The sequence below is a fragment of the Phyllostomus discolor genome, chromosome 13 (assembly GCF_004126475.2).
Source record: "Phyllostomus discolor isolate MPI-MPIP mPhyDis1 chromosome 13, mPhyDis1.pri.v3, whole genome shotgun sequence".
In the NCBI taxonomy this organism is placed as follows: Eukaryota; Metazoa; Chordata; class Mammalia; order Chiroptera; family Phyllostomidae; genus Phyllostomus; species Phyllostomus discolor.
In genome coordinates, this window is record NC_040915.2 from 76,085,031 (window position 1) to 76,109,407 (window position 24,377).

Consider the following 24,377-nt stretch of genomic DNA (forward strand, 5'->3'; position numbering starts at 1 on the left):
AGCTCTGATGCTGTAGGCTGGGGAGCTTGGCTTGGAGTTCAGACCCTACACTTCTCAGTGGAGACCACTGGGCCACTGAAATATCCCTCCAGCACCTCAGCTGCTGCCCATGGGATCCCAGCCAGCCCTCTTGCTTCTCCGTACTCCCTATTAGACCTATTGTAGGCAAGTGGTTTCCTCTGTCTGTCCTTGGTTATAAGACTTTTCTCTAGCTAGTGTTCAGTTGGTTCTTCTGCATAATTTCTCTATAATTTAGTTGTAACTCCATATTGGTCCTGGGAGGAGGTTTAATGAGCTTCCACTTACTTCTCCATTATCTTAGATCCAATGTCTAAATGAGTTTTAAAGCAACCGCCCTCTTACTCCAATTCTTTCATGTTTTTTTATCAAACAAACTCTCAGTTCCTGTAAGTCTCAAAGATCAGTTTGAATCTCTCTAATGCTGAATGTCACCTCAAATGAAACTGGATGATTACATTCATGTACGAACTTTTATGTTGTAATTTATTGCAGAAAAGGCTATGAGGAAATAAACATTAACCTACTTTGATGTAGCTAGATTGCTTCTTTGTTCTGATGAAATGATTGTTAAAGCTTTGCTATTTGGGTTTCTAACCTACAATGTAGCATAAAGGCTGCAGTCCTGAAACATTCATACATGGCTGTGGGCCTCTCCCATTGCCCTGTTTGGGTGGCAGGGGGTGGGGTAGCAGGTGTAACTCACTGTTTCCATAGGGGGGTGGCTCGATGCACCCACACAGCTCCCCTCCATTGTCTAGCTCACAGGTCCGGTTGGGACAGTCTGCCCCTACACAGGGATCTTCAACCACTCCTGCTAAAAAGGAAAACACACAGAAGCATACACAAGTTGATTTTCACACCAACACACAGTAGCATGTGGTTACAGTCTGGATTTGCCACTTTAATGGAACTTGTGATGGTCAGATAGCAGCCACAAATGAACATACATGGCTACCCTCCAGTAAAGAATGACAATTACTGGTAATTGGGACCTTACCATGGGCCTGATCCTGCTTCATGCTCTAGTTGTGTCATCTCCTCCACCCTCACCACAGCTCTGTGAGCTAAGCATTGTAACCCCCTTTTCACAGCTATGACTCACCTAAGGTCACACACAGGTAAAGTTAAGTGGTGAATATGGAATGCATAAACAGTCTTAACTGCCCCAACACACCACAGCTGCTCCACTCACTACCCTGCAACACAGGGGTGTGCCTTCATGTCTTTGCACAGAGTAGGATCCAAACCAGTTACTTCTATGTCCCCAACACCCAGTCACCTCAGAGCAGGTACTCCACAACTATTTGTCAAGCAAGAAAATTTTAGGGCCAGTAAGATTGTTAAACCATGACATCTTAGTCTTTTTGACTCATGGTCCTCCTTCCTCATAAATTTCTACTTAATTTTATAATAATAGATAAAACAAAAACCTACACACAACTCACAAGCATTGACTTAGATTAATGGTAGTGTTTTGTCAAAAGGCAAATTTTTTTTACTCTATAAGTATTTTACTTTATAAGTAAAATATAAATTTTTGTAGCAGAGGAGTCCACAGACCACCTTCAAGATCAGTCTGAAACCACTAATTGAGACAATTTTCTTTGAGGCATTCACTTCTTTAAAGAATCTCTCTCCATTTGTGGATGTAATAATTCTTCTATCCATCATGGTAAATGATGGTGAGAGCTACAGAAACCACAACTGTTCAATCCCAGCGTGAGTTTAAAAGTGAAACAAAAGAGTGGAGCTGCCCCACAGCTCCAGATGCCTGACCCAGCTGCTGTGCCCCCTGCTGAGGGATGAATTATAATAGGTGGGAGTATAGTGATGGCTTAACATCTCTCAGCTCAGGCTCAATTTGGAAGGAAGACTAAAGGAAAGCCATCAGCATCATTTAAATGTATTTATTTCTAAGGTCTTCCTTTTATAAAGACCCTGTCACTTGCCAGTATGTTCAGTTCCTCACACAATGCCAAGCACATATGAGCCCCTCAGTAGGTGTTATGCTTCATTAATACAATACAAAAACAACCCAAGAACATAAAAAGGTGTGGAGGCAACATCCCACAGGAAGAAAAAGACCTCACAAATATGGTGGTCTACCTGCCAATGGGCAAATAAGATATGCCCTTAAATGGAATTTTTGAGGTTAAAATTAAAAACTAATATTTTTTTTAATTTCAGCCAATTTCTAAAGTTTAAGAAGTTATTTAAAGAGTTACTTTTTGAAACAACTTACTAAAAGTTACCAAAGCATTTCTGTTGATTTCCAAAAGACTAGTATTTCAAGAGATTCTGAAATCACTGAATGCATATTTTAATTAACTACATTGTTTTTAGGTTCTGAATTAACTGTATTGTAATATTGTACTTGGTCAGGTTTAATCTTCAAATTTTATGATGTACATGCACAATCTTGGAATGGTCTGGTTTTCATGGAGGTACCTCTATGCACACCGGGTTATAGTGGATGTATCACAGTACATGCACATGTTCTGTTGGACATGGTATCATATTATATTAGTGGGACAGAGTGACCATATATATATAGACACACATATATGTATATGACAAATTTATATGTTTATATACATATTTGCTCCATGTATTTGACTAACATAGTAAGGAAGTGAGCAAATAGAATAATGGATGTACACATCAAATAATATTCTTAGTACAGAACAAAAAATCAACCATAAACATTTGTTTTATCACTAATTTAATATATATAATTCCTTTATAAATCCAACCACAGCTTTCTTTCAGCCCAGGCAGATACAAGCAGCTCAATTCCAACTCCACTTGCCATTTGCCACATGCCCTCCCTTTCTGATGGGAGCTCTGAGCTGGTAAAGAGCTGAGTTTGGGAGCTGAGATCAATTGGGGGCCCCATATGTTGTCCCTCTATCTCATAAGTTACTAAAGTTATCCAGCTCAGAGCACTGCATCTCCCCCAGTTGGTGTCTAAATTCCATCACTGGAGGGGCTACAGGCGAGTGAGGTTCTGTGGACACACCCTCATCGAATCTCTGCTGCAGCTCACAACTCTCAATTTTCCAACCCTGGAAGCAGAGCTGTGGAGACTAGCCAGCCCAACAAGATAAAGCAACACAACCAGCAACACTGTTCTTTTAACTCAGAAAATAATCTGGAGAAATAAAATAATGCTCTTACAGCAATTTTCCTTCTCAATCCACTCAGTGCTGAGGATCCCAAAGGAACGACAGGACTCTCCATAGGCAGCCAGGGAGCCGCACAGCTGGAACTTCTTGTGGTTGTAGCAGCCATCCAGATAGCAGGATTCATAGAAAGGGAGGGGGTCAAGTAGCCCATAGCAGGGCTGGAAGAAGCCCTTCATATCCGTGAGCTTCAGGCAGTAGCCATCGCCCTGCATCTTCTGGATGTGCACATTATCACACATGGCAGCATACTGTGAGAACTGTAGCTCGTTGCAGCTGGGGGCAAAAAGTCTAGTCAGAATCAGTGAAGCAAAACCAGTACATGGGATCTTCAGTACATGGGAAGATCATGCCTGTTACCTCTTTTGCTGACCCAGAAGTCAATTGGCTATGCAACCTTAGGAAAGTTAGGTGATTTCTGTTGTTAATATCACTGGGATAAGTGAGCATAAAATAAAACAATGACTTGGTAGCCAAGTGTCAGACAAAAGGTAGATACTGACATAATGACCATTAACCTTTGATATAATCGACTGAAATAAATTATACAATAATCATTAACAGGTACTGCTATAACAAATAATAGTGATAATAATTATTCCTATAATAGTAATGACAGTGGGTAGAATTAAAGATTGGGAAGGAAGTCCATAGGTTCTAAACCAGTTTCAGTTTAGCTATCAGAGACCAAAAATAAAACCTTCACAAGAAGATTGATGTCAGGCTGAAATCATTTATAGAAGAAAGGAAGAAAGGAAAGAAAAGGAAGCTCAAACAGAAATATAACAGTACAAACTGAACAGGACAAACAGGACAAGTTTCAGGACAAACTGAAGCTTGCTTATCTTTGGAAGCCCCAGAATAGCTTAAATGTCCATAACTGTCATTTTTCTAACTGTGGGCTGAATAAGTGGCATTTTAGAGAAAGCATCAAATTAGGAATGGTGGAATCTAATCCTGGCTCCTACAGAATCTCCTCATGATCATCATCCTGCACTAGCCTCTGTTCCACACAGAAAAGAAAGACATTGGACCTGATGTTACCCAAGGTTCTTTCCAGGCCTGGCCCTTGTAGTTCACTGAATGATTTCAGTTTACCTGCAGAAGGGTATGAAGCTTCATTTCTACATCTGGGTATTTAGATGATATTTGGCATGTTAAAGCACAAGAGAATTGAGCCATTACACAAAGAAAAAAAATGTTAGGAAAGAGAAGCATATCTGTAGATTCAGAAAAGTATGACTATAATTTAGCAGCCTAGAAAGTCCCTAAATTAATCATCTTTGAATTAACTCATAGAGGTCATTCTAAGTTGGATTGTTAGGGGCCTGATATGACCTTGGTGACTTCTGTATAAAAAAAGGCTTTTTTGACTCCAACCAAGCCGCACTGGTACAACCACAACCAAGCCTTCTGGTAAGAGTCACAAACACACAGTTAGACCCAACACTGGGGAGGAAGGGGTGGCCCTTTTTCTCCTGAATCTCTCTGAATCTCACTGCAGCAGGGGTGCTATGCTACACAGCTGGCAAAGGCTTCAGTTTTCAGCCTGGGCAGACTCTCCGGTTTCACCTCTGCTGTCTAGCCAAGGGTTGAATGACATGAAAATTTAGAGTTATACTACCTAAGCCCAGTTCCTTCCTCTGGCATTCAAGAAATTACTTACTGAAGCCTTTGATATGTCTCTTTGTATCATGAAAACTGCATAGACATTTGGCTCAGCTCTTTGCAGGAGAGAAAAATGATGCTATGGAAAGTGCATTTTTTATGAACACTTCCTGTGGAAGTGGGAGGATTTGGGCCATTGAATTGAATAGTTAGAATTCTCACCTCTTCTGCATGCCATTGGTTTTCCAGCTCTGGGCCAGCACCACACTGCTCACCACTGGCTTTCCCCGCAAGGTCACATAATCATCAGTTAAGTCCCCATTGAAGTTGCCACAGAGGCCACACACTTTGTTCTGCAACCGCTCACTGATGCTGATTTTTATGACATTGAAACCATTGTAGTGTATCTGGATGTCGGGGCTGGTGTCAATCACCAGGAAGCCCTCACTGCTGTAGATTCTGGTTGCCAACCCGGTTATAAATGGGACATTCACTTGTGTGCCATTCACCTATTGAAGAAAATAAAAGTACATGACCTTATAGCAGAGGCTGGCAAGTATTTCCTGTAAAGGGCCAGAGTAAATATTTTATGATCTCTACTGCTACCCAACTCTAAACTCGTGGCAGGAAGGCAGCCCATAGATACTATGTCACTAAATGAGTGAGGCTGTGTTCCAATAAAGTTTTATTTACCAAAATAGGCAGCAAGTGAATTTGGCTAAATCTTGTAGTTTGCTGACCACTGCTCCAGAAAGGACACTCACTCATCTACTGCCTACTCTTCCCCTAAAAGAAGGAAAATATTGAAGCAGAGAGGTAAGAAAGCATTAAAAACTATAACCCACAAGCTGTTTTTTTTTGTATAAAACTTTCCCAGGCATAACCCAATTACTGAAAATGAAATCTAATCCTGTGCTGAGGAGAATCTAACATGGTTGAAATGAATCTGAAGATTATTGTTATGTTTATTGTTTTCTTTCTTATAATGTTCAGACAGGAGGTCCACCCCAGAGATCCTATAGGCATAGTATTTTCTGCATTGGTCATTTTCCTGCTAACAGTTTCTTTTCTTAGCCCTTAGGACAGAACAGAACATGCTTCTCTGATACTTACAAAATAGTTTTCTTTTTTCACCCGCAGATTATTAGTAAACTTTATTTCTTAAAAAATCAGAAGCCTTTTAAAAAATATGATTCTTTACTATTTTGGTAGCTTGGGGTATTTTATTCAGCAACGATGGCAGTTTTGGTGCGGTAGGTGGTCATTTTCACTTTGTAGCTCCTGGATTCTGGACCAATACAGTTGTGTCTATGTGGGCCAATTTGCAAAAGAAATTGGGATGTCTAAAATAGAAGAAGCTTTCACTGAAGTTAAAAGCCAGTATTATAATTCAAACTCTTTCTTTTAAGCTTGAAAAATACTGTCAGTCTTTTGCTAAGCTATTTGATGGATACTGAGTTATTTGATGACAGTTCAAATAGAGATATACTCAGCCCTGACTGGTGTGGCTCAGTGGATTGAGCACTGGCCTGCCCCACTCAGGGCACATGCCTGCAACCCGGACTAGGTCCCCATTAAGAGGGTGTGCAAGAGGCAGTCGCACATTGAAGTTTCTGTCCCTCTCTTTCTACCTTCCCAGCTGTCAAAAAATAAATAAAATCTTTTTTTAAAAAGGTACACTTAATGAGCCAATGATAGAAAGTAGGTATACAGAATAACACTGAATTCCAAAAAAAAAAGGTTAATGTGTATGCCCTGACTTTCTCCCTCCCTAGCTATAATCCAAACACTGAGATCTGATTCCCCTCTTCAGGTTTACTTGTTGCGAGCAGCCTTGCTTAACTGAGAGGCTAGGAGTCCCTGTCAATAGTTCAGAGCATATTACCTTCTTAAATGGAGGTGGGAGGAATCCAAGTCAGAGATGGGGGTAGGTTGGAAAATCATTTATTTGTTTATATACACATCTAAGATTCATGAGAAACCAGGCAGCTGTCCAAAGGAAAAGTCAGCCTATGAGAAATTCACCATACTTAGGCCCTGTTTTCTTTCTTTTGGTGTGTCATCATACCACCCTCTAACAGTAGAGGGTGCTCCATCAGGTTTTTATTTGGGTAGCTGTATTTTTAGGCAAATGCTTGCCTTTTCTCAGCTTCAAGAAAAGATGGCACAGATATAAGAGCATGTCTTGGTACAGGTGGGCAGAGCCAAGAATAATTTTAAAGGCTCTTAAAAACAAATTAGATGCTTTTTGGAAATTAATCCAGAGTAGAAGCTGCCTTATCTACCATTTCATCACCTGAAGTTTTATTAGCAACCAATGCCATCATTATGGTCCTAAGACACTGTACCTTTCTTCAAGCCTTTGGAATTGTCAGTAAAGCACTAAATGGGACACATTCTTACACTTGTAGAATCTTTACACTTACATTCTTTAAATCTGGTTATCTGTGCATGGTACAGATACAAAGCAACTGCCTATTATCCTCAAACTTGGTTTTCCTAGAAAACCACAATAAACAGTCCCCTGGTCATGCCTCATTCCCAGGCACATTTCTTAAGAATCATGGCTTGTCACCTTGACAGTGTTCCGGTCATTGATGAGAATCTGCTCCTCATTGATGTAGAAATAAACAGGCGAAATGATAGTGAGGTTAGGGGACGACCACTTGTCAAAGTTAATGATGAGCTGGAAGGAGATGTCTGGCAGCTTCTGGCAGATGGTAGAGAGCACGAAGGCACAATTCGCTGGGAAGCGGAGGAAGGCGCCATCGAAGGTGCGGAAGACACCACCGCCAGCCGCCAAACAGTAGGAGGTCCTGGTGCTGAAGCAGCCTCGCACCCCATTCCGAAGGGCGCACTCTTCGTCTGACTTGCACTGGCGCGGGTCGCACTGGATCAGGTTGCGCCGGAAACAGCGGCAGCGTCGGGTGCAGTCACTATTCCAGAATAGCTGCTTGGGCTGGAAGAGAGGCATCATTTGCATTGAGCACAGCCTATAGGCAGGGTTGGGGACGTCAAGCCCAGTCCATTTGGACCCTTGGCTGGCTTGGCTAGCTTTTCTTTACTGGGGCAGAAATTGACAATATGGAGCACTAGAAAGGCTACTTTAATTCAAATGTTACATTAGTTCCATGTAACTCAAATGCCAAACAATATGTAATTTAGTGTTTATTGGTTTCAAACAAAAATTTGGGAATCCTTACAGCTGGATTGCAGAACTACTCACAGTTAACATAAATGTTAAAGGAATTAGGTGCAAAGGAAATATATTTGGTAAAAATTTATTCTAACAAGTACCAGTTCCACTTCAAGAATAACATTTAAATTAATTCAAGGACAATAAAACAATAACAACTGGCTCTTCAAATCTTAGATATGTAAAAAGAAAGTGATAACCAAACTTTATGATGAACCACTTCAAAATTTCAGAATACTCAACACTCCAAGATTTTTTCTTGTAGCTAGGCTACTTCCAATTTATTTTTATTGCAAGTACCTCCATTTCTAAGTGTCCTACAGTAAAAGAGCTAAAAATAGTGATTTTTCTGTGAAAGTAAAGCTTCAGGATCAGGTCAGCTGACTTTCAGTCCAGCCTGGGCACACTCCCTGTGCCACCTCCAGGAGCATTGCTAACCCCACAGACTGCACAATTGCTATCCCTGAATTGAAGATAATGACATCTTGCAGGGCAATTCCTAATTCTAGTCCAAATGGAAAAGTAGATAAATGCTGTGCTCACTATTTCCCGTGACCACATCAAAGTTACATCTAAATTATAGAAAAACCATCCTTGGGAACCACCTGAAGACTAGCTCAATAGAAGTGTTGTAACTAAGACCAAAGAAGAGCCATGTTGAGACTGGAAGGAGGTGCACAGACATGGAAAGGACTGGTCCTACACTGTGTAGTGGTTACGAATCAGTAGGGATATCTCAGCTATGGAGGTCCTGCCTGAGGAGTAAGGGCCATGTTAGGCTCTTCGGCCCAGAGCACCAGTGCCAGGAACAGGAGCCTCCACAATGCCTGGCTGTGAAAATCAGCTAGGATTCCATCTAGGTGAGAGAAAAGGCCACTGGAGTCCCAGAAATTCCTGTTAAAGGGCTGGAGCAGAACACAGACTCACTTCCTCAAGAAAAACTCACTCTAACCTCTAGTGAAAAAGGACAGCAGCTTGAAAAGCATGTGGGACATACAGGAAGGAATTGAATTGTCCTGCTTCCAGGCCAGGGCAAGGGCTGGTAGGGCAACTGTCTCTGGGACTAAAATACCTGTAGGTGCCATTGTTCCTTTGTTGAACCCTCCCCCCTCAAACAGCTGGCAAGTTTAGGCAGGCATCAAAACTTAGACTCCACTAACTTAACACTGCTGTTTTAACCCTGGTAATTCCCTGAGACCCCATCCCACTTCAAGGATGCCCCTGGAACAACACGCCAGTGTCAGACCATATTAGAGTACCACCCAATAGTTCAACCAATGACACACCCAAAGTGTGGACTTAACAGGAACTAGAACCCTGATAAAGTGAATCCTACACAATAGCTTGTCTATTGTAGCAATGGCCAGTCCTCACAGGAAGTCAAGCTATAGGGTTACTCCCACCCAATGATGGGCCAACAGCAATAAAGGGTCAACTACAGCAGGAAAGCACACACAACACACTCAAGGAACTCCATGGACCAGCCAACTCAGGGACTTGTACTATTGGGCCCCACAAGAAACCTGCTACATCAGGACACTCTGTCAAGACTGGGAGATGAAGTAAATCTACCTGATATGCAAAAACAAACAAAGGGAAGTAGCCAAAATAGGAAGACAAAGAAAATGTCCCAAATGAAAGAACAGGACAAAACTCCAGAAAAAGAACTAAATGAAGTGGAGGCAAGCAAACTACCAGATACAGAGTTGAAAACACCGGTTATAAGGAAGCTCAGTGAACTTATAAAAAGAATACATGTACGGAGTACAACTTGTAAAAGGAAATAGAAACCATAAAATATAACCATCAGAAATAAAGAATACAATAACAGAAATTAAGAATATTTTTAGTTTTCTTAGGAAATCCCATACTGTTTTCCACAGTGGCTGCACCAGTCTGCAATCCCACTAACAGTGCACTAGGGTTCCCTTTTCTCCAAACGTTACCAGCACTTGTTTGTTGATTTGTTTATGATGGTCACAGACCCATGTGAAGTGGTATATCATTGTGGTTTTAATTTGCATCTCTCTGATGGCTAGTGGTGCCAAGAATCTTTTCATGTGTTTCTGGGCCCTCTGTATGTCCTCCTTGGAGAAGTATCTGTTTAAGTCCTTTTCCCATTTTTTAATTGGATTGTTTGTCTTCCTGGAGTAAAGTCATGTGAGTTATTTATATATTTTGGAGGTCAAACCCTTGTCTGAAGTATTGCTGGCACATATATTTTCCCATACAGTTGGTTCTCTTCATTTTACTGCTGTTTTCTTTAGCCATGCAGAAGCCTTTTTTTATTTTGATGAAGTCCCATCTGTTTATTCTTTCCTTTATGTCCCTTTCCTCAGAAAACTAAAAATGGAACTGCCTTTTGACCCAGCAATACCACTGCTGGGATTATATGCTAAGAATCCTGAAACACTAATTCAAAAGAACCTATGCACCCCAGTGTTCATAGCAGCACAATTTACAATAGCCAAGTGCTAGGAAGCAACCTAAATGCCCACCAGTAAATAAGCGGATAAGAAAACTATGGTACATTTACAGAATGGAATACTATGCAGCAAAAAAAGGAGCTCCTACTCTAGGTGACAGCATGGATGGAACTGGAGAGCATTATGCTAAGTGAAATAATCCAGGCGGTAAAAGAAAAATACCATGTGATCTTGCCTGTAAGAGGAACCTAATCAAGAAAACAAACAAGCAAGCAAAATATAAAGAGAAACCTTGAATTAAAGAACAAATTGACAGTAGCCAGAAGGGATGGGAGAGAGGAATAATGAGAAAAATAGGGGAAGGTTTATCAAGGAATATGTATAAAGGACATGTGGACAAAGCCAAAGGGGATAGGTTGGTGGGTGGAAGGACGGGATGGGTGAGGCAGGAGACTGAGGTGGGCTGAAAATGGAGACAACTGTACTTGAACAACAATAAAAAAGGAAAAATTAAAATAATAAGATAAAAACAAAAAAGAAATTAAGAACATATTAGATGGAATAAACAGTAGATTATAGAAGAAGTGGAGGATCAAATCAGCTATCTAAAATATAAGCAAGTGGAAATACTAAGTAAAACAGCAATAAAATAAAAGAAAGTAAGAAAATGAGGATAGTTTAAGCAACCTTTAGGACACCATTTGCATCATGGAGGTATCATACAAGCCCAGAAAGTGCATAAAGTCCAAAACAAGATGAACCCAAAGGAGCCCACATCAAGAGACATATAATTAAAATGCTAAATGTTAAAAACAAAGAGAAACTTAAAAAGAGAAAGGAAAAAGCAGTTAGTTACCTACAAGGGGCTCCAATAAGGCTATCAACTGATATCTCAACAGAAATTTTGTAGGCCAGATGAAAGTGGCGCAAAGTGTTCAACGTGATGAAAAAGCAGACCCACAATCAAGATTACCCCACCCAGCAAAGCTATGATTTAGAATTGATAGATAAAGAACTTTCCAGATCAGAAAGAGCTAACGGTGTTCCTCACCACCAAACCAGTACTACAATAAATGTTAAAGGAACTTCTCTAAGGAAAAGAAAAAAAATATGAGTAAGAAACTATTGCAAAGAAGAAACTCTCACAAGGTTAAACACATATTAAAAGTAGCAAATCAACCAACTATAAAGCTAGTACAGAGGGTAAAATGCAATACTAAAAGATCATGTATGATTATAACAGTAAATTAAAAGATACACAGAAACACACACACACACAAAAGGAAGTAATAATAATTATAAAAATATAAACATGGAGGTGAGTAAAAAGGGTAATAATTTCAGAATGTGTTGAAGCTTAAGCAACCATTTGGTTAAAATAGATGGCTATAAACATAACTTGATATATATGAAGCACAGGTAACCACACACCAAATATCTATACAAGATATACAAGGAATAAAGAGAAAATAATCTAAATGCAAGATAACAGAAAATCATCAACATACAAGAGAAGAGCACAAGAGAATAAGAAAGAACAGAAAAAACAAAAACATCATAAAACATTTTATAAAATGGCAATAACTACAAGCTATTGATAAGTACTTTAAATGAAAATGGACTAAATGCTCCAATCAAAGACAATGAGTGGCTAAACTGATAACAATACAAGACCTGAACATATGATATCTACATAGACCCACTTCAGATTGAAAAACCCAAAAAGTCTGGAAGTAAAGATGAAAAAATATGTCATGCAAGTGGAAACAACATAAAAAAGCTGGGATAGCAATACTTATATCAAACAAAGTACATTTTAAATGATTAGCAAGAGAAAATGGAAGACATGTCTTAATGATAAGGATCAATAAAACAAAAGGATATAATTATGGTAAACATTTACATACTCAATGTAGGCATACCAATATATATAAAGCAAATAATGATGGACATAAAGGAAGAGAATTGACAATAAAACAGTCATAGTAGGATGCTTTAACATCCCATTGACATCAATGGATAAGTCTTACAGACAGAAAGTTGACAAGGAAAAAAGGCCTTAAATAGCATTAGACCAGATGGATTTAATTGAAATGCTTAGACCATTTTAGTCTAAGGCAGCAGATTACACATTTTTTCAAGTGTGCATAAAATATTTTACAGAATAAACCACAAGTTAGGCCACAATACATTAATTTGAGAAAACTGAAATCATATCAAGCATTTTCTCTACCCAAAGTGGTATGAAATTAGAAATCAATTGCAATAAAAAAAAACTGGAAAACACACAAATACATGGAGGCTAAATAACATGTTATTAAACCATAAATGGGTTAACAATGAGGTCAAGGAAGAAATCAAAAGATGCAGTGAGACAAATGAAAATGGACACAATTCAAAAGTTATTGGACACAGTTCTAAGAGGGAAGCAGTTCTAAGAGGGAAATTCAAGCATTAGAGGCCTACCTCAAGGAGGAAGATTTCAAATAAAAAATCTAAACTTAACACCAAAAGGAAACAGAGAAAGAACAACAAACAAAATCCAAAGTGAGCTGAAGGAAGGAAATTATAAAGACCAGAGTGAAAATAAACAAAATAGAGTGTAAAAAAATGATACAAAAGATCAATGAAACCAAGAACTGGTTCTTTGAAAAGATAAACAAAGATACAAACCTTTAACCAGACTCTTCAGGAAAAAAGAAGACCCAAATAAATAATATCATAAATCAAAGAAGAGAAGTAACAACTGACAACACAGAAATACAAAGGAAATAGTATTCCCTTCCCTTAAGAGGGATCAAGATAGGGATATCCACTATAGCCACTCTTATTCAACATAGTACTGGAAGTCCTAGCCATAACAATCAGATGAGAAGAAAAAATAAAAGCCATCCACATTGGAAAGGAGGAAGTAACAGTCATTTTCAGAAAACATTATTCTGTATATAGAGAACCTTAAAGATTCCACCAAAAAACCTACTAGAATTTATCAGTGGATTGAGTAAAGCAGCAGGATGTAAAATAAATATTCAGAAATTGGTTGCATTTTTATAACCAATAATGAACTATAAGAAAGGGAAAATCAGAAATGGGAGAAGATATTTACCAATGATACATCCAATTAAAGGTTAATATCCAAAATTTATTTTAAAAATACCTGCAACTCAATTTCAAGAAGATAAACAATCCAATTAAAAAATGGGAAAAGGGCCTGAATAGACACTTCTCCAAAGAAGATATACAAGTGACAAATAGACATTTGAAAGGATATTCAACATCACTAATCACCAGAGAAATACAAATTAAAACCAAAATAAGATATCATGGCACACCTGTCAGAATGGCTATCATCAACGGATCAACAAACAAGTGCTGGTGAGGATGTGGAGAAAGAGGAACCCTTGTGCACTCTTGGTGGGAACGCAGATTGGTGCAGCCACTATGGAAAAACCTTATGAAGATTCCTCAGAAAGTTAGAAACAAGACTGCCTTATGACCCAGCGATTCCAGCCTAGGCATATAGTTTAAAGAACTCAAATCACTAATTTGAAAAAATATGTGCACCCCTATGTTCATTGCAGTGTTATTTACAATAGTCAAGATATGGCAGCAGCAACCCAAGTGCCCATTAATGGATGAGTGAATAAAAGAGTGGTTGTACTTATATACAATGGAATATTACTTGCCCGTGAAGAATAAAATCTTACTATTTGTGACAGCATGGATGGACTTAGAGTGTATTACGCTAAGTGAAATATGTCAGGCAGAGAAAGACAATTACCACATGATTTCACTTATATGTGGAAGCTAAAAAAATCAGTGAACAAATAAAGCAGGAAAAAAATCTCATAGATATAGAGAACAAAGTGATGGTTGCCAGATGGAAGGGTTGTTGTGGGGCTGGGTGAAAAAGGTTAAAGCATTCAGAATACAAACTGGCAGTTACAAAATAGCCACAGGGGTACAAAGTATGGCATAAAGAATATAGTAAAAATGTTGTAATGCCTAAATATGGTGTCAGGTTAGTGAAAATCTTATTGAGAGAGCACCTTGTGAGTTATATAAATGTCTAAGCACTATGCCACACATCTGAAAGTAATACAATATTGAATATCAACCATAATTAATTTCTTTTTTAAATTTACAAAAATATCTTGTAGGGCAGTTGTTATGATTAAATTAAATGTGCTATATGATGAGGATTTATATCATGGTATATAAAATAACCTACAACAAAGGTTATTCCTGGTAGGTGAAAGCTTTTATTTTGTACTCTCCCCTAAACGAGCTACATTCTGTAGATACAACTTTATTTGGCAGTGTTAGTGCTCTTCATCTTGCTCTTTTTTTAGACTAAGAATTCCAAGGGACTGTTGGAAATCACTCATGATTATCTGAATGGGGTGTGGTCCCATCAAGCAGACTGTGACAGAGAGACTGGGCACTCAGTGCAGTAACTCAATTTATCAAAGCAGTGCTATTCAGAGATGTTTCAATTGCACAAGTAGGCCTATGCTTCTGTCTGGTCACTGTTTTCTGCTTTAACTACAGACCTATTTAAATCCTGGATATTAATTATACATAGGACTCAGATTTAAGGGTAAGTAGATACAGGGTGAAATCTTCCAAGATAATTTTCCTCAATCCAATATGTTTCAAGGTGCCACTACTGGTAACTTTAATCCTCAAAGTGAAGTAGTTCCTGGAACCAAGTCTTCTTCCAGACCTGTAAAATATTCTGTATGCCAGAAATCTCAGATTTGCAGAATAACTGAAAGGATGGTTTGAGATCTTTATGATGAGAAGTCAGACATTAAATGGGTGAAAAGAAAAAAATAACCTGATGTATGTGGATATGATAAAAGGTGCATAACTCACCCCACAGGGGAATTGAGCAAGAAACTAGACCCACAGTAATGTGACTGGCCCCAATACTGCTTTCTTTACCTAATTAGATAAAACGACAACAGCTGGGTGATTATCCTTCATGCTAATGGTAGATAAGCTCTCTCTTCATTTCCAAAGAAATTTGTTGTATAAAAAAGCCCTCAAGTTTGTTTGAATTGTGGCAAGTAGATATAGATTATTTGTTTAGAGAGTTAGAAAATGAATGCTATTGTCAAAACCCACTGGCTTCTTGGTGAAAAGCAGATAGTAATGTTTATAGTACTAATGGCTACCAAGAGTTGTAATGTGCCTTTTCTGAGAGTTCCAAGGGCTTTTATCTGCATCATTTCATTAACACACCTGGATATTTTATTTACAAAATGCTTCTCAGGAGAATAACAACAATAATAGCAGCTAACCAATTATTGAACTACTAGGGGCCATGTACTAGGTGAGGCACCTGGCAGGGATTATTTATACAATAATATTACTGAGTCGGTACTATTAGTTGCATTTCATAAACAGGGCAACTGAAATTCAGAGAAATTACACAGGTTGTTAGTGTTACACCACAAGCCATGCTTTAGCCAGGATCAAACCAACTGTCGCTACCTTGTGCCCTAGACATCTGGGATCTCTCTTGAGGATGCATAACGCCCTTAGTAGAGGGCCACATTTCAGTGAGCCTCCAAACCAAGGAGCAGAGACAAGGGAAGTGCCTTTTCAGTTTGGAGCCTTGCTGTTTCTTTTCCCAGACTGTGAGAAAATAGAGTTTATCTTTTAATATTATTATCTACCCCACATGTTCTGTCTTTTCCTTTCAAATGATCAATATTTCTAAGGGCTAACTTCAAAACCCACCTCTCCCAAGATGTTTGCTTTGGTTAGTTCTAATACTTAACTCTACTTCTCCTGTCTTTCTAATATAATATTTAAACAAATTATCCACTGAGAGTGAAATTGAGAATAATTTCAGAATTCATTGTCTTTTACTTATTTTCAAAGTAAAATCAACTTAGTTGTTCTTGAACTAATCAATGCATCTTTACAAAGAGGAGATAATATTTATGTTTGCCTAGTTTATTTCTAATTCAGATATTTCAATTCAATTTTTAATGCCACTATATTTTTCATTCAAAATTGATTAATTTTGTAAGGTATTATTTTTCACTGTTATGTTATTTTATAATTGTCTTTTTGTTCTTTAAAATGTATTAATTTTCCTTTCTGGAATAGATTTTTAAGTTCCTTAAGTCAGGGAACATGCTTTATCATCCCCAAAAGTACCACTAGCATAGTGATCTGCAAATAGCAGATACTCAATATTTGCTGTTTTTAACTGTCTGCTCAAGAATATAAGGTATTGCTGTTGTTTAAAGAGAGAGTGGGCTTAAGACGGAACCATGGCCTAAATACCTCCTCAAAGCAAGGCCTTTCTCACTGAATATTATGGCACATAAAGAATTTACATGGGTGAAGATGGCAGCATAGGTGAATGCAGCACCTGTATCCTCCCATAACCACATCAAAATTACAAATAAATTATAGAAAACCATCATTAATAACTGCCTAAAATCTAGCTGAACAGAGATGCTATAACTAAGGATACACAGAAGAAGTCACATCAAGACTGGTAGGAAGGGCGAAGAGGCAGAACGAGCTGGTCCCACACCCATGTGTGGCAGACAAAAATCAGGAGGGATATCTTGGCTCCAAGGTACCATAAAAAAAATGAGGAGTCCCAGCTCCACACCAGGCCACCCAGCCCAGGGTTGTAGTGTCAGGAAGAGAAGTCTCCACAACTCTTCTCTTGTGGAGATTATGGCTGAGTGAGACAGAGGAGTTCTGGAGTCCCTGGCAGTTCCTCTTAAAGGGCTCATACAGACTTATTAAGACTTACTCTCCCTGAACTCCAGCACTGAGGCAGAAGTGTGAAAAATACTAGGGATACATGGGGAGGAACAATTGTCGGGCATCAGGGCAAGAGTTGTTGGGGCGGCTCTCTCCCAAACAGAAGTGCTGGCAGAGGCCATTGTTCCTTTGTTGAGCCCTCACCACCAGAGTCAGCAGGCATGTGTCATATCTGAGATTCCATCACCCTGGCTCTCTCTGTTCATCCTTCTCTACTGATTCCTAGAGATCCCATACTACCTAACTTGCAGGCCCACCCAAGCTCTTTCTAGTGGCCTTTCCATATAAGTGGCCTGTCTTGGCTCTTGTTTCAGACTTTCCTAAATTCTCTCAAACAAGCAACATCTAACCTCAGCATAACACTCACCTCTTGCTAAGTGGCCTCAGGCTCAGCACTAGCAGCAGCCAGCCATGGTTCACAGCTTGGCCTCTTCTGGGAACCTCCAAGCTGAGGAAATGTAGCAGACATCTACAGATAGCTTTGTTGCTCATGCTGGGTGGCTCCAGGAAGAATACAGGTGGTGTTTGACCCTGGCCTGGACTTCCTTGGAGGCCCCAGAGTCAGCACATCTAGTGGACAGCTTTAAACCACACTGAAGCACCACCACCAACCACTTCCACAAGAGACACACTCAACTGACATACTCAGAGTACACTAGAGCCATTTCCTGCTCTGGGAGTGGGCCTATGCACAGCTGATCCTCCAAGATGGTTGATGGTCACAGCCAGTCCTGGTAGCCAATTGACCTGGGTGTAAATCACTTGCATGGACATGCTAACAGCAATCAAGGCTCAACTGTGACAGGAGAGCATATATAACCCATGTGGAGGGGTGTACCTGGAGTGCCCTGTTTGTGTGATCAGAGAGGCTGTGCCACTGGACCCTATAGGACTCCTATTACATAAGGCTACCCTATTAAGATTGGTGATATAGCAGATCTACACTAAAATATAGAAATAAACACAGGAAAACAGTCAGAATAGGGAGATAAAGAAACATGTCTCACATGAAAGAACAGAACAAAACTCAAAAAAAGGAACTAAACAAAATGGAAACAAGCAATCTACTAGGTTCACTGGTTATAGGGATGTTCGATGAACTTAGGGGAAGATTAGATGAACTTAGCAATAACCTCAATAAAGAGACAGGAAACATGAAAAGTACCAGTCAGAAATGAAGAATACACTAACTGAAATGAAGAGTATATTACAGGGAACCAACAGTAGAGTAGACAAAGCAGAGGATACAATCAGAGATTTGGAAGATAAAAAGTCAGAAAACACCTAGTCAGAACAGTAAAAAGAAAAATACCCCCAAAACTGAGGATAGTTAAGGAGTCCCTGGGACAACTTCGAGCACACCAATATTCACATCATAGGGGTGCAAGAAGAAGGAGAAAGAGAATAAGAAATTGAAAACCTATGAGAAAAATAGTGGCTAAAAACTCCCCTCACCTGGTGTAAGAAATTGATGTACAAGTCCAGGGAACACAGAGAATCCCAAACAAGATAAACTCAAAGAGGTTCACACCAAGGCACATCATAATAATTATGCTGCCAAAGATTAAGGACAAAGAATCGTAAAACCAGAGCCCTGGCTGGCATAGCTCAGTGGATTGAGTGCGGGTTGCGAACCAAAGCATCGCAGGTTCGATTCCCAGTCAGGGCACATGCCTGGGTTGCAGGCCATGACCCCCAGCAACCGCACATTGATGTTTCTCTCTCTCTCTCTCCCTCCCTCCCCTCTCTAAAAATAAATAAATAAAATCTTAAAAAAAAAAAAAAAAAAGAATCTTAAAACCAGAAAGAGAAAAGCAGTTAGTTACCTACAAGGGAGTTTCCATAAGATTGTCAGCTGATTTCTCAACAGAAACTTTTCAGACTAGAAGGGAGTGGCAAGAAATATTCAATGATGAAAAGTAAGTACTTACAACCAAGAATACTCTATCCAGCAAAGCTATCATTCAGAATCAAAGGACATATAAAGAGCTTCCTGGACAAGAAAAAACTAAAGGTGTTCATAATCACAAAACCAGTACTATATGAAATGTTAAAATATTTTTAAGAAGAAGAAAAAAAGATGAAAATATGAATAATAAATGGCAATAAATATAAATCTACAAAAACAAAATAAACTAATAAGAAGAACAGAAACACACTCAGAAATACAAAAATTTTGATGGTGGCAATATAGCAGGGGGCTTGGGTAGGTGGGTGAAAAAGGTTAAGGGATAAAGAAATACAAATAGGTAGTTATAGAATATTCACAGGGTGGAAAGTACAGCATATGGAATATAGTCAATAAAATTGTAGTAACTATGTATGGTGTCAAATGGGTACAAGATTTATCAGGATGATGACTTAATGAGTTATATAATGTCTGATCACTGGGTTGTACACCTAAAATTGATATAATAGTATATGTGAACTGTAGTTGAAAAATAGAAAATTATTTAAAGTAAAAGTAAATGAATGAATCACTGAATGAGTAAACAAAATGTATAAAGTACAAAATTGATTTAGTGAGCAAATATATTTTACTAAGTGATATCTACAAAGGACATCTTCATTAGCTCGATATTTAAATCACTACCTATAGAGAAGCATAGGGTAGGTTGTGGGAGCATAACACTAGCACTCTATCTAGAAATCTCTGGGGACAGTACCAGAGTGACAGATGACACATGCTTTCACTCACTCCCAAAGAGCTTCAATAGTCTCCCAGCCTCAAGTGCTGTATTTCCCATTTAAAAATGTCCTCATCTAAGACATCTACAAATGTCAGATTCACAGCTACCATGTGTCCAAAAATAGTCATGGCTGACCAGAAGCTTTCAAACTAAGACTGACAGGAAAGGAAATCAGAATGGCCTAGAAACAGGCATGGTAGAGAGAGAAACAAATGCTAGAGAGAAGGGGAGAGAGGGTACTGCAGACCTTGGTATGCTGGGGAAGCCCAAATGCATTTCCAAATCCAATACTCACTGAGCAAGAGGCTCTACAGATCTGTTCTTAACCCCTGTGTCCTTTCATCTCCCTACAAATAAGCACCATTAGCTCATAATAAAGTGGGAAAATTGGTCTAGTGTAATCAGCCTTTTGAAGTTGGACAGAATTCTGGTGATTGGCAAGGAGGAACAGGCAGGGCTGAGCTCCTCTACCTACCTCATAATATTTGCCATCTGAGTAGCAGCCACAGCTGTGGGGCAGGATGCAGCTCTTGCCGTTGAGGACATAGCCTGTGTCGCACTGGCAGCCCTCCACACAGTAGTGGTTGCAGTCACTCTTCAGGCGGATGGCAGCACAGCGAGGCTGGCAGACACTCACGCAGCTCTCATAATGGCTGTTGGGAGGACAGGTGACAGCTGGAACAGGAGATAAGTCAAAACTTGTTCAATCACTAGAACTGTAAGCAGTTTCCTGAGGCAATGCTCAGCCACTCAGGGAAAGGGAAGTATGTGTGTTGGGAATAGGGGCAGAATGACCTTTCCCACCTGTCCTGATTACCATCCTCTCAGCTTATGGGAAGCCTTTGACTTATTATTACTTAAACAATGGACTGAGGAGCAGATTAAGGTAACTGGAGGTTCCTCACATGATCTTTGTCCTGTCTTTAGTCTGTTTTGGGGCCCTCTAATCCGCTACCTTAAACCCACCTCCCAGCATGCATCTTGATTTCAATTAGGCACCCACATTCATTCCTGCCTTTAGGTCTTCACTCATATTGAGCTCCCTTATTCATGCCTTTCTTCATCCTTTAAGCCTATCCAAATTGCCCATTCTTCAAGTCCCAGGTGGAGTCCCTACTTATTCATAAAGTTCCTACCCTTGTACCAATGCTAACAACTCACCTTCATCTCAAAACTTCCACAAAACCTTTTTCTAGCCAGTAGTTTATGAATGGTAGGTCTCTGGGCCCCTTGATTTCTGAGAAGGCAAATGTGCCCTGTGTGTATGTGAGTGTGTGTAGACTGACCCATGTCAACTATGTTCTATGGGTTTCAAATGCATACAGATGCTTATAAAAAGCAGTTAGGGTCCTGGTGAGGAGCGTAGGCTCTGGAGCCAGATGTAAGAGACCACTGCCAGCTACTTAGCCTCTCTAGTTCTCAACTCCTTAATTTGTAAAATGCAGATACCCATAACACCTAATTCATGACTTGTTGGGAAGGATTAAGTGAGTCTGTGTACTTAGAGTAGTGCTTAGCAAATGAATGTTCAGTAACTGTTAGCCAATTACTAAAGACAGTTTTTCTTAAAAGGTTTATAGAAATTTATTTTAATGGATGTATATACAAACACACCTACTAACATGAGAATTTCTACCCAATACCATTAAACTTTGAATTACTGTTTTGCACTGCTTTGTGATATATTCTGTGTGTTTATGATAATACTACAGTGAACATCCCTGCACATATCTTTGCCCTCATTAGTAAGTGAATCTGTATAAATTCCTCAAAGTGGAATTACTGGGGCAAATTTAAATTTTTGATACATGCAACTCTATCACTGGACTTTCTGAAATATGAAAGGTTAAATGCTATCACTATAAGGGATAATTATCCAATATATATAAATAACTCCTAAGACTCTACAATAAAAAAGTCTCATTTAAAAATAGGCAAAGGACTTGTATAGAAATTTCTCCAAAGAAGATATATGAATGATAATAAGCACATGAAAATATGCTACATATTACTAATGATAGGAAGTACAAACCAAAACTACAACAAGATCTTATGCCCATTAGAATGGCTGTTATCAAAAAGCAGGGAAACGGCAAAGATGTGAGAAAATTAGAAGCCTTGTTAACTGTTGATGAAAAGTAAAATGGTATAGCTATTATAGAAAACACTAAGACAGTTCCTCAAAAACTTGAATATGAAATTACTGTATGATCCAATAATTCCATGTCTAGGTATATACTCAAAAGATTTGAAAAATATCTTGAAAAGATGTTTTTACAGCCATATTCATAGCAGCATTATTCACAATAGCTAAAATGTAGAAGCAGCTCAAGTATCCATCAATGAATGGATAAGCAAAATGTAGTATTTATACACAATAGAATATTAGTCAGCTTTAAAAAGGAAGGAAATCCTGCAATATACTACAATATGGGTGAATTTTAAGGACATTACACTCAGTGAAACAAGCCACCTGTAAAAAGACAAATACTGTATGATTCCACTTATATGAAGTATCTAAAGCAGGCAAGTTCATACCGACAGAAATTAGAGCAGTAGTTACTGGGTGTTGGGGATGAAGAGCTATTGTTTAATGGGTATGGAGTTTCAGTTTTGCAAGATGAAGATTCTGGGGATGGATGGTGGTAGTGGTTGCACAGTACTGATGTGATTAACACCACTGAACTGTACTCTTAAACATGGTTGAAATAGTAAGTTATGTTATATGTATTTTACCATAATAAAAAATGCTCTGTCTGCTATATCATTATTGAGTTCACATTTTTTGAGGTTCACCATCTTTTCATTTGTTTATAATCCATCTGTATGTCTTTTTTTGTTAACTCCCTTTCGATGTCCTTTGCACATTTTGTCTTAAGAAATTATAAAATCTCTTTATAAAAAACAGACTTTGGTCTGTCTTTTGTTATTAAATATTTTTCATTTGTCTTTTGACTGCTTTTTTGAACATTTATTTGATTGTTTTTATTGTATCTTTCTGTGTAGGAATGTAAAATTTTAAAGTGGTCATATTTATCAGGCTTTCCCTATGGCTTTGGGTGTTTTGCTTAGAAAGGTAAGATTGCCAATTCAAACAAAAAACAAAAACAAAAACAACCCCCCCTCCAAAACCCCACACAAATGATGAAAGGCTTTGTTTTTTTCTAGTACTTTTATAACTTAATTATTTTTGTTTCAATCTTGGTTCTGCCTGAATTTTATTTTGAAGTGAAGAGTGAAATAGGGATTTAGCTATTTTTCCCCAGTGACTTGAAATGCCACTTCACTATATGAGTGGGGACCCCCCAAAACTGGAATTATCTTCTGGAACATGAGTCCCTTGGACTCTAGGAACCCACCTGTATCAGTGTACCTGCTGGTGTTGTTGTGAGAGGCTGCATTCAGCTTCAGTGAATTTTTTAATTAAAAAAAATATTTATTTATTTTTAGAGAGAGGAAAAAAGAGGAAGAATGAGAGGGAAAGAAACATCAATGTGTGGTTGCCTCTTGTGTGCCCTGTACCAGCAAACCTGGCCTGCAACCCAGGCATGTGCCCTGACTGGGAATCTAACCAGTGACCCTTTGGTTCCTAGGCTGGTGCTCAATCAACTGAGCCACACCAGCCAGGGCATTATAATTTAATCTTTATTGTATTTTTTCCATTACCATTTAGTCCCTTTAGATGTCCCTACCCTTAACAATCACAACATTGTTGTCCATGTCCATGAATCATTTTTCCTCTTGCTCAATCCCTCTACTCCATTACATCCCCCCATCTAGCTGTCATTCTGCTCTCCATCTACGAGTCTGTCCCCATTTTCCTCGTTAGTTCAGGTTGTTCATTAGATTGCACGTATGAGTGAAATTATACGGTATCGTCTTTCTCTGACTGAATTATTTCACTTAGCATAATGTTCTCCAGGTTCATCCACACTGTCACAAAGGGTAAACTTTTCTTCTTTTTAATGGCCCCACAATACTGCATTGTGTAAATGTCTCATAGTTATTTTATCCACTCATCTACTGATAGACACTTGGGCTGCTTCCATATCTTGGTGATTGTAAATAATGCTTCAATGAACATAGGGATGCTTACACTCTTTAAAATTAGTGTTTTGTGTTCCCTCAGATATATTCTCAGAAGTGGGAACTCTGGGTCAAAAGGCATTTTTCATCCATTTTTGATTTTTTGAGGTATCTCCATAGTGCTTTCTGCAGTAGTTGCACCAGGCTGCATTCCCACCAACAGTGCAAAAGGGTTCCCATTTCTCCATATGGTTGCCAGCACTTGTTATTTGTTGATTTATTGATAACCATTCTGACAATTGTGAGATGGTATCTCACAGTGGTTTTAATATGCCTTCTTCTAATGATTAGTGACATTAAGTACATTTTCATGTGTCTATTGGCCATCTATATTACCTCTTAGGGGAAGTGTCTATTCAGGTCCTTTGCC

General features: G+C 38.8%; 1 protein-coding gene across 1 annotated transcript in view; it reads right to left on the bottom strand.

Annotated features, from left to right (window-relative positions):
- TECTA (tectorin alpha) overlaps positions 1 to 24,377 on the bottom strand; it is a 130,946-nt gene that overhangs the window by 18,901 nt on the left and 87,668 nt on the right. Inside the window, exons 12-16 of the mRNA XM_036014145.1 lie at positions 20,397 to 20,596; positions 7,387 to 7,770; positions 5,034 to 5,320; positions 3,199 to 3,479; positions 725 to 835 (exon numbers count right to left, since the gene is read on the bottom strand). Of these exons, the coding sequence (XP_035870038.1) occupies positions 725 to 835; positions 3,199 to 3,479; positions 5,034 to 5,320; positions 7,387 to 7,770; positions 20,397 to 20,596 (1,263 nt within the window). The remainder of the gene's footprint in view (positions 1 to 724; positions 836 to 3,198; positions 3,480 to 5,033; positions 5,321 to 7,386; positions 7,771 to 20,396; positions 20,597 to 24,377) is intronic.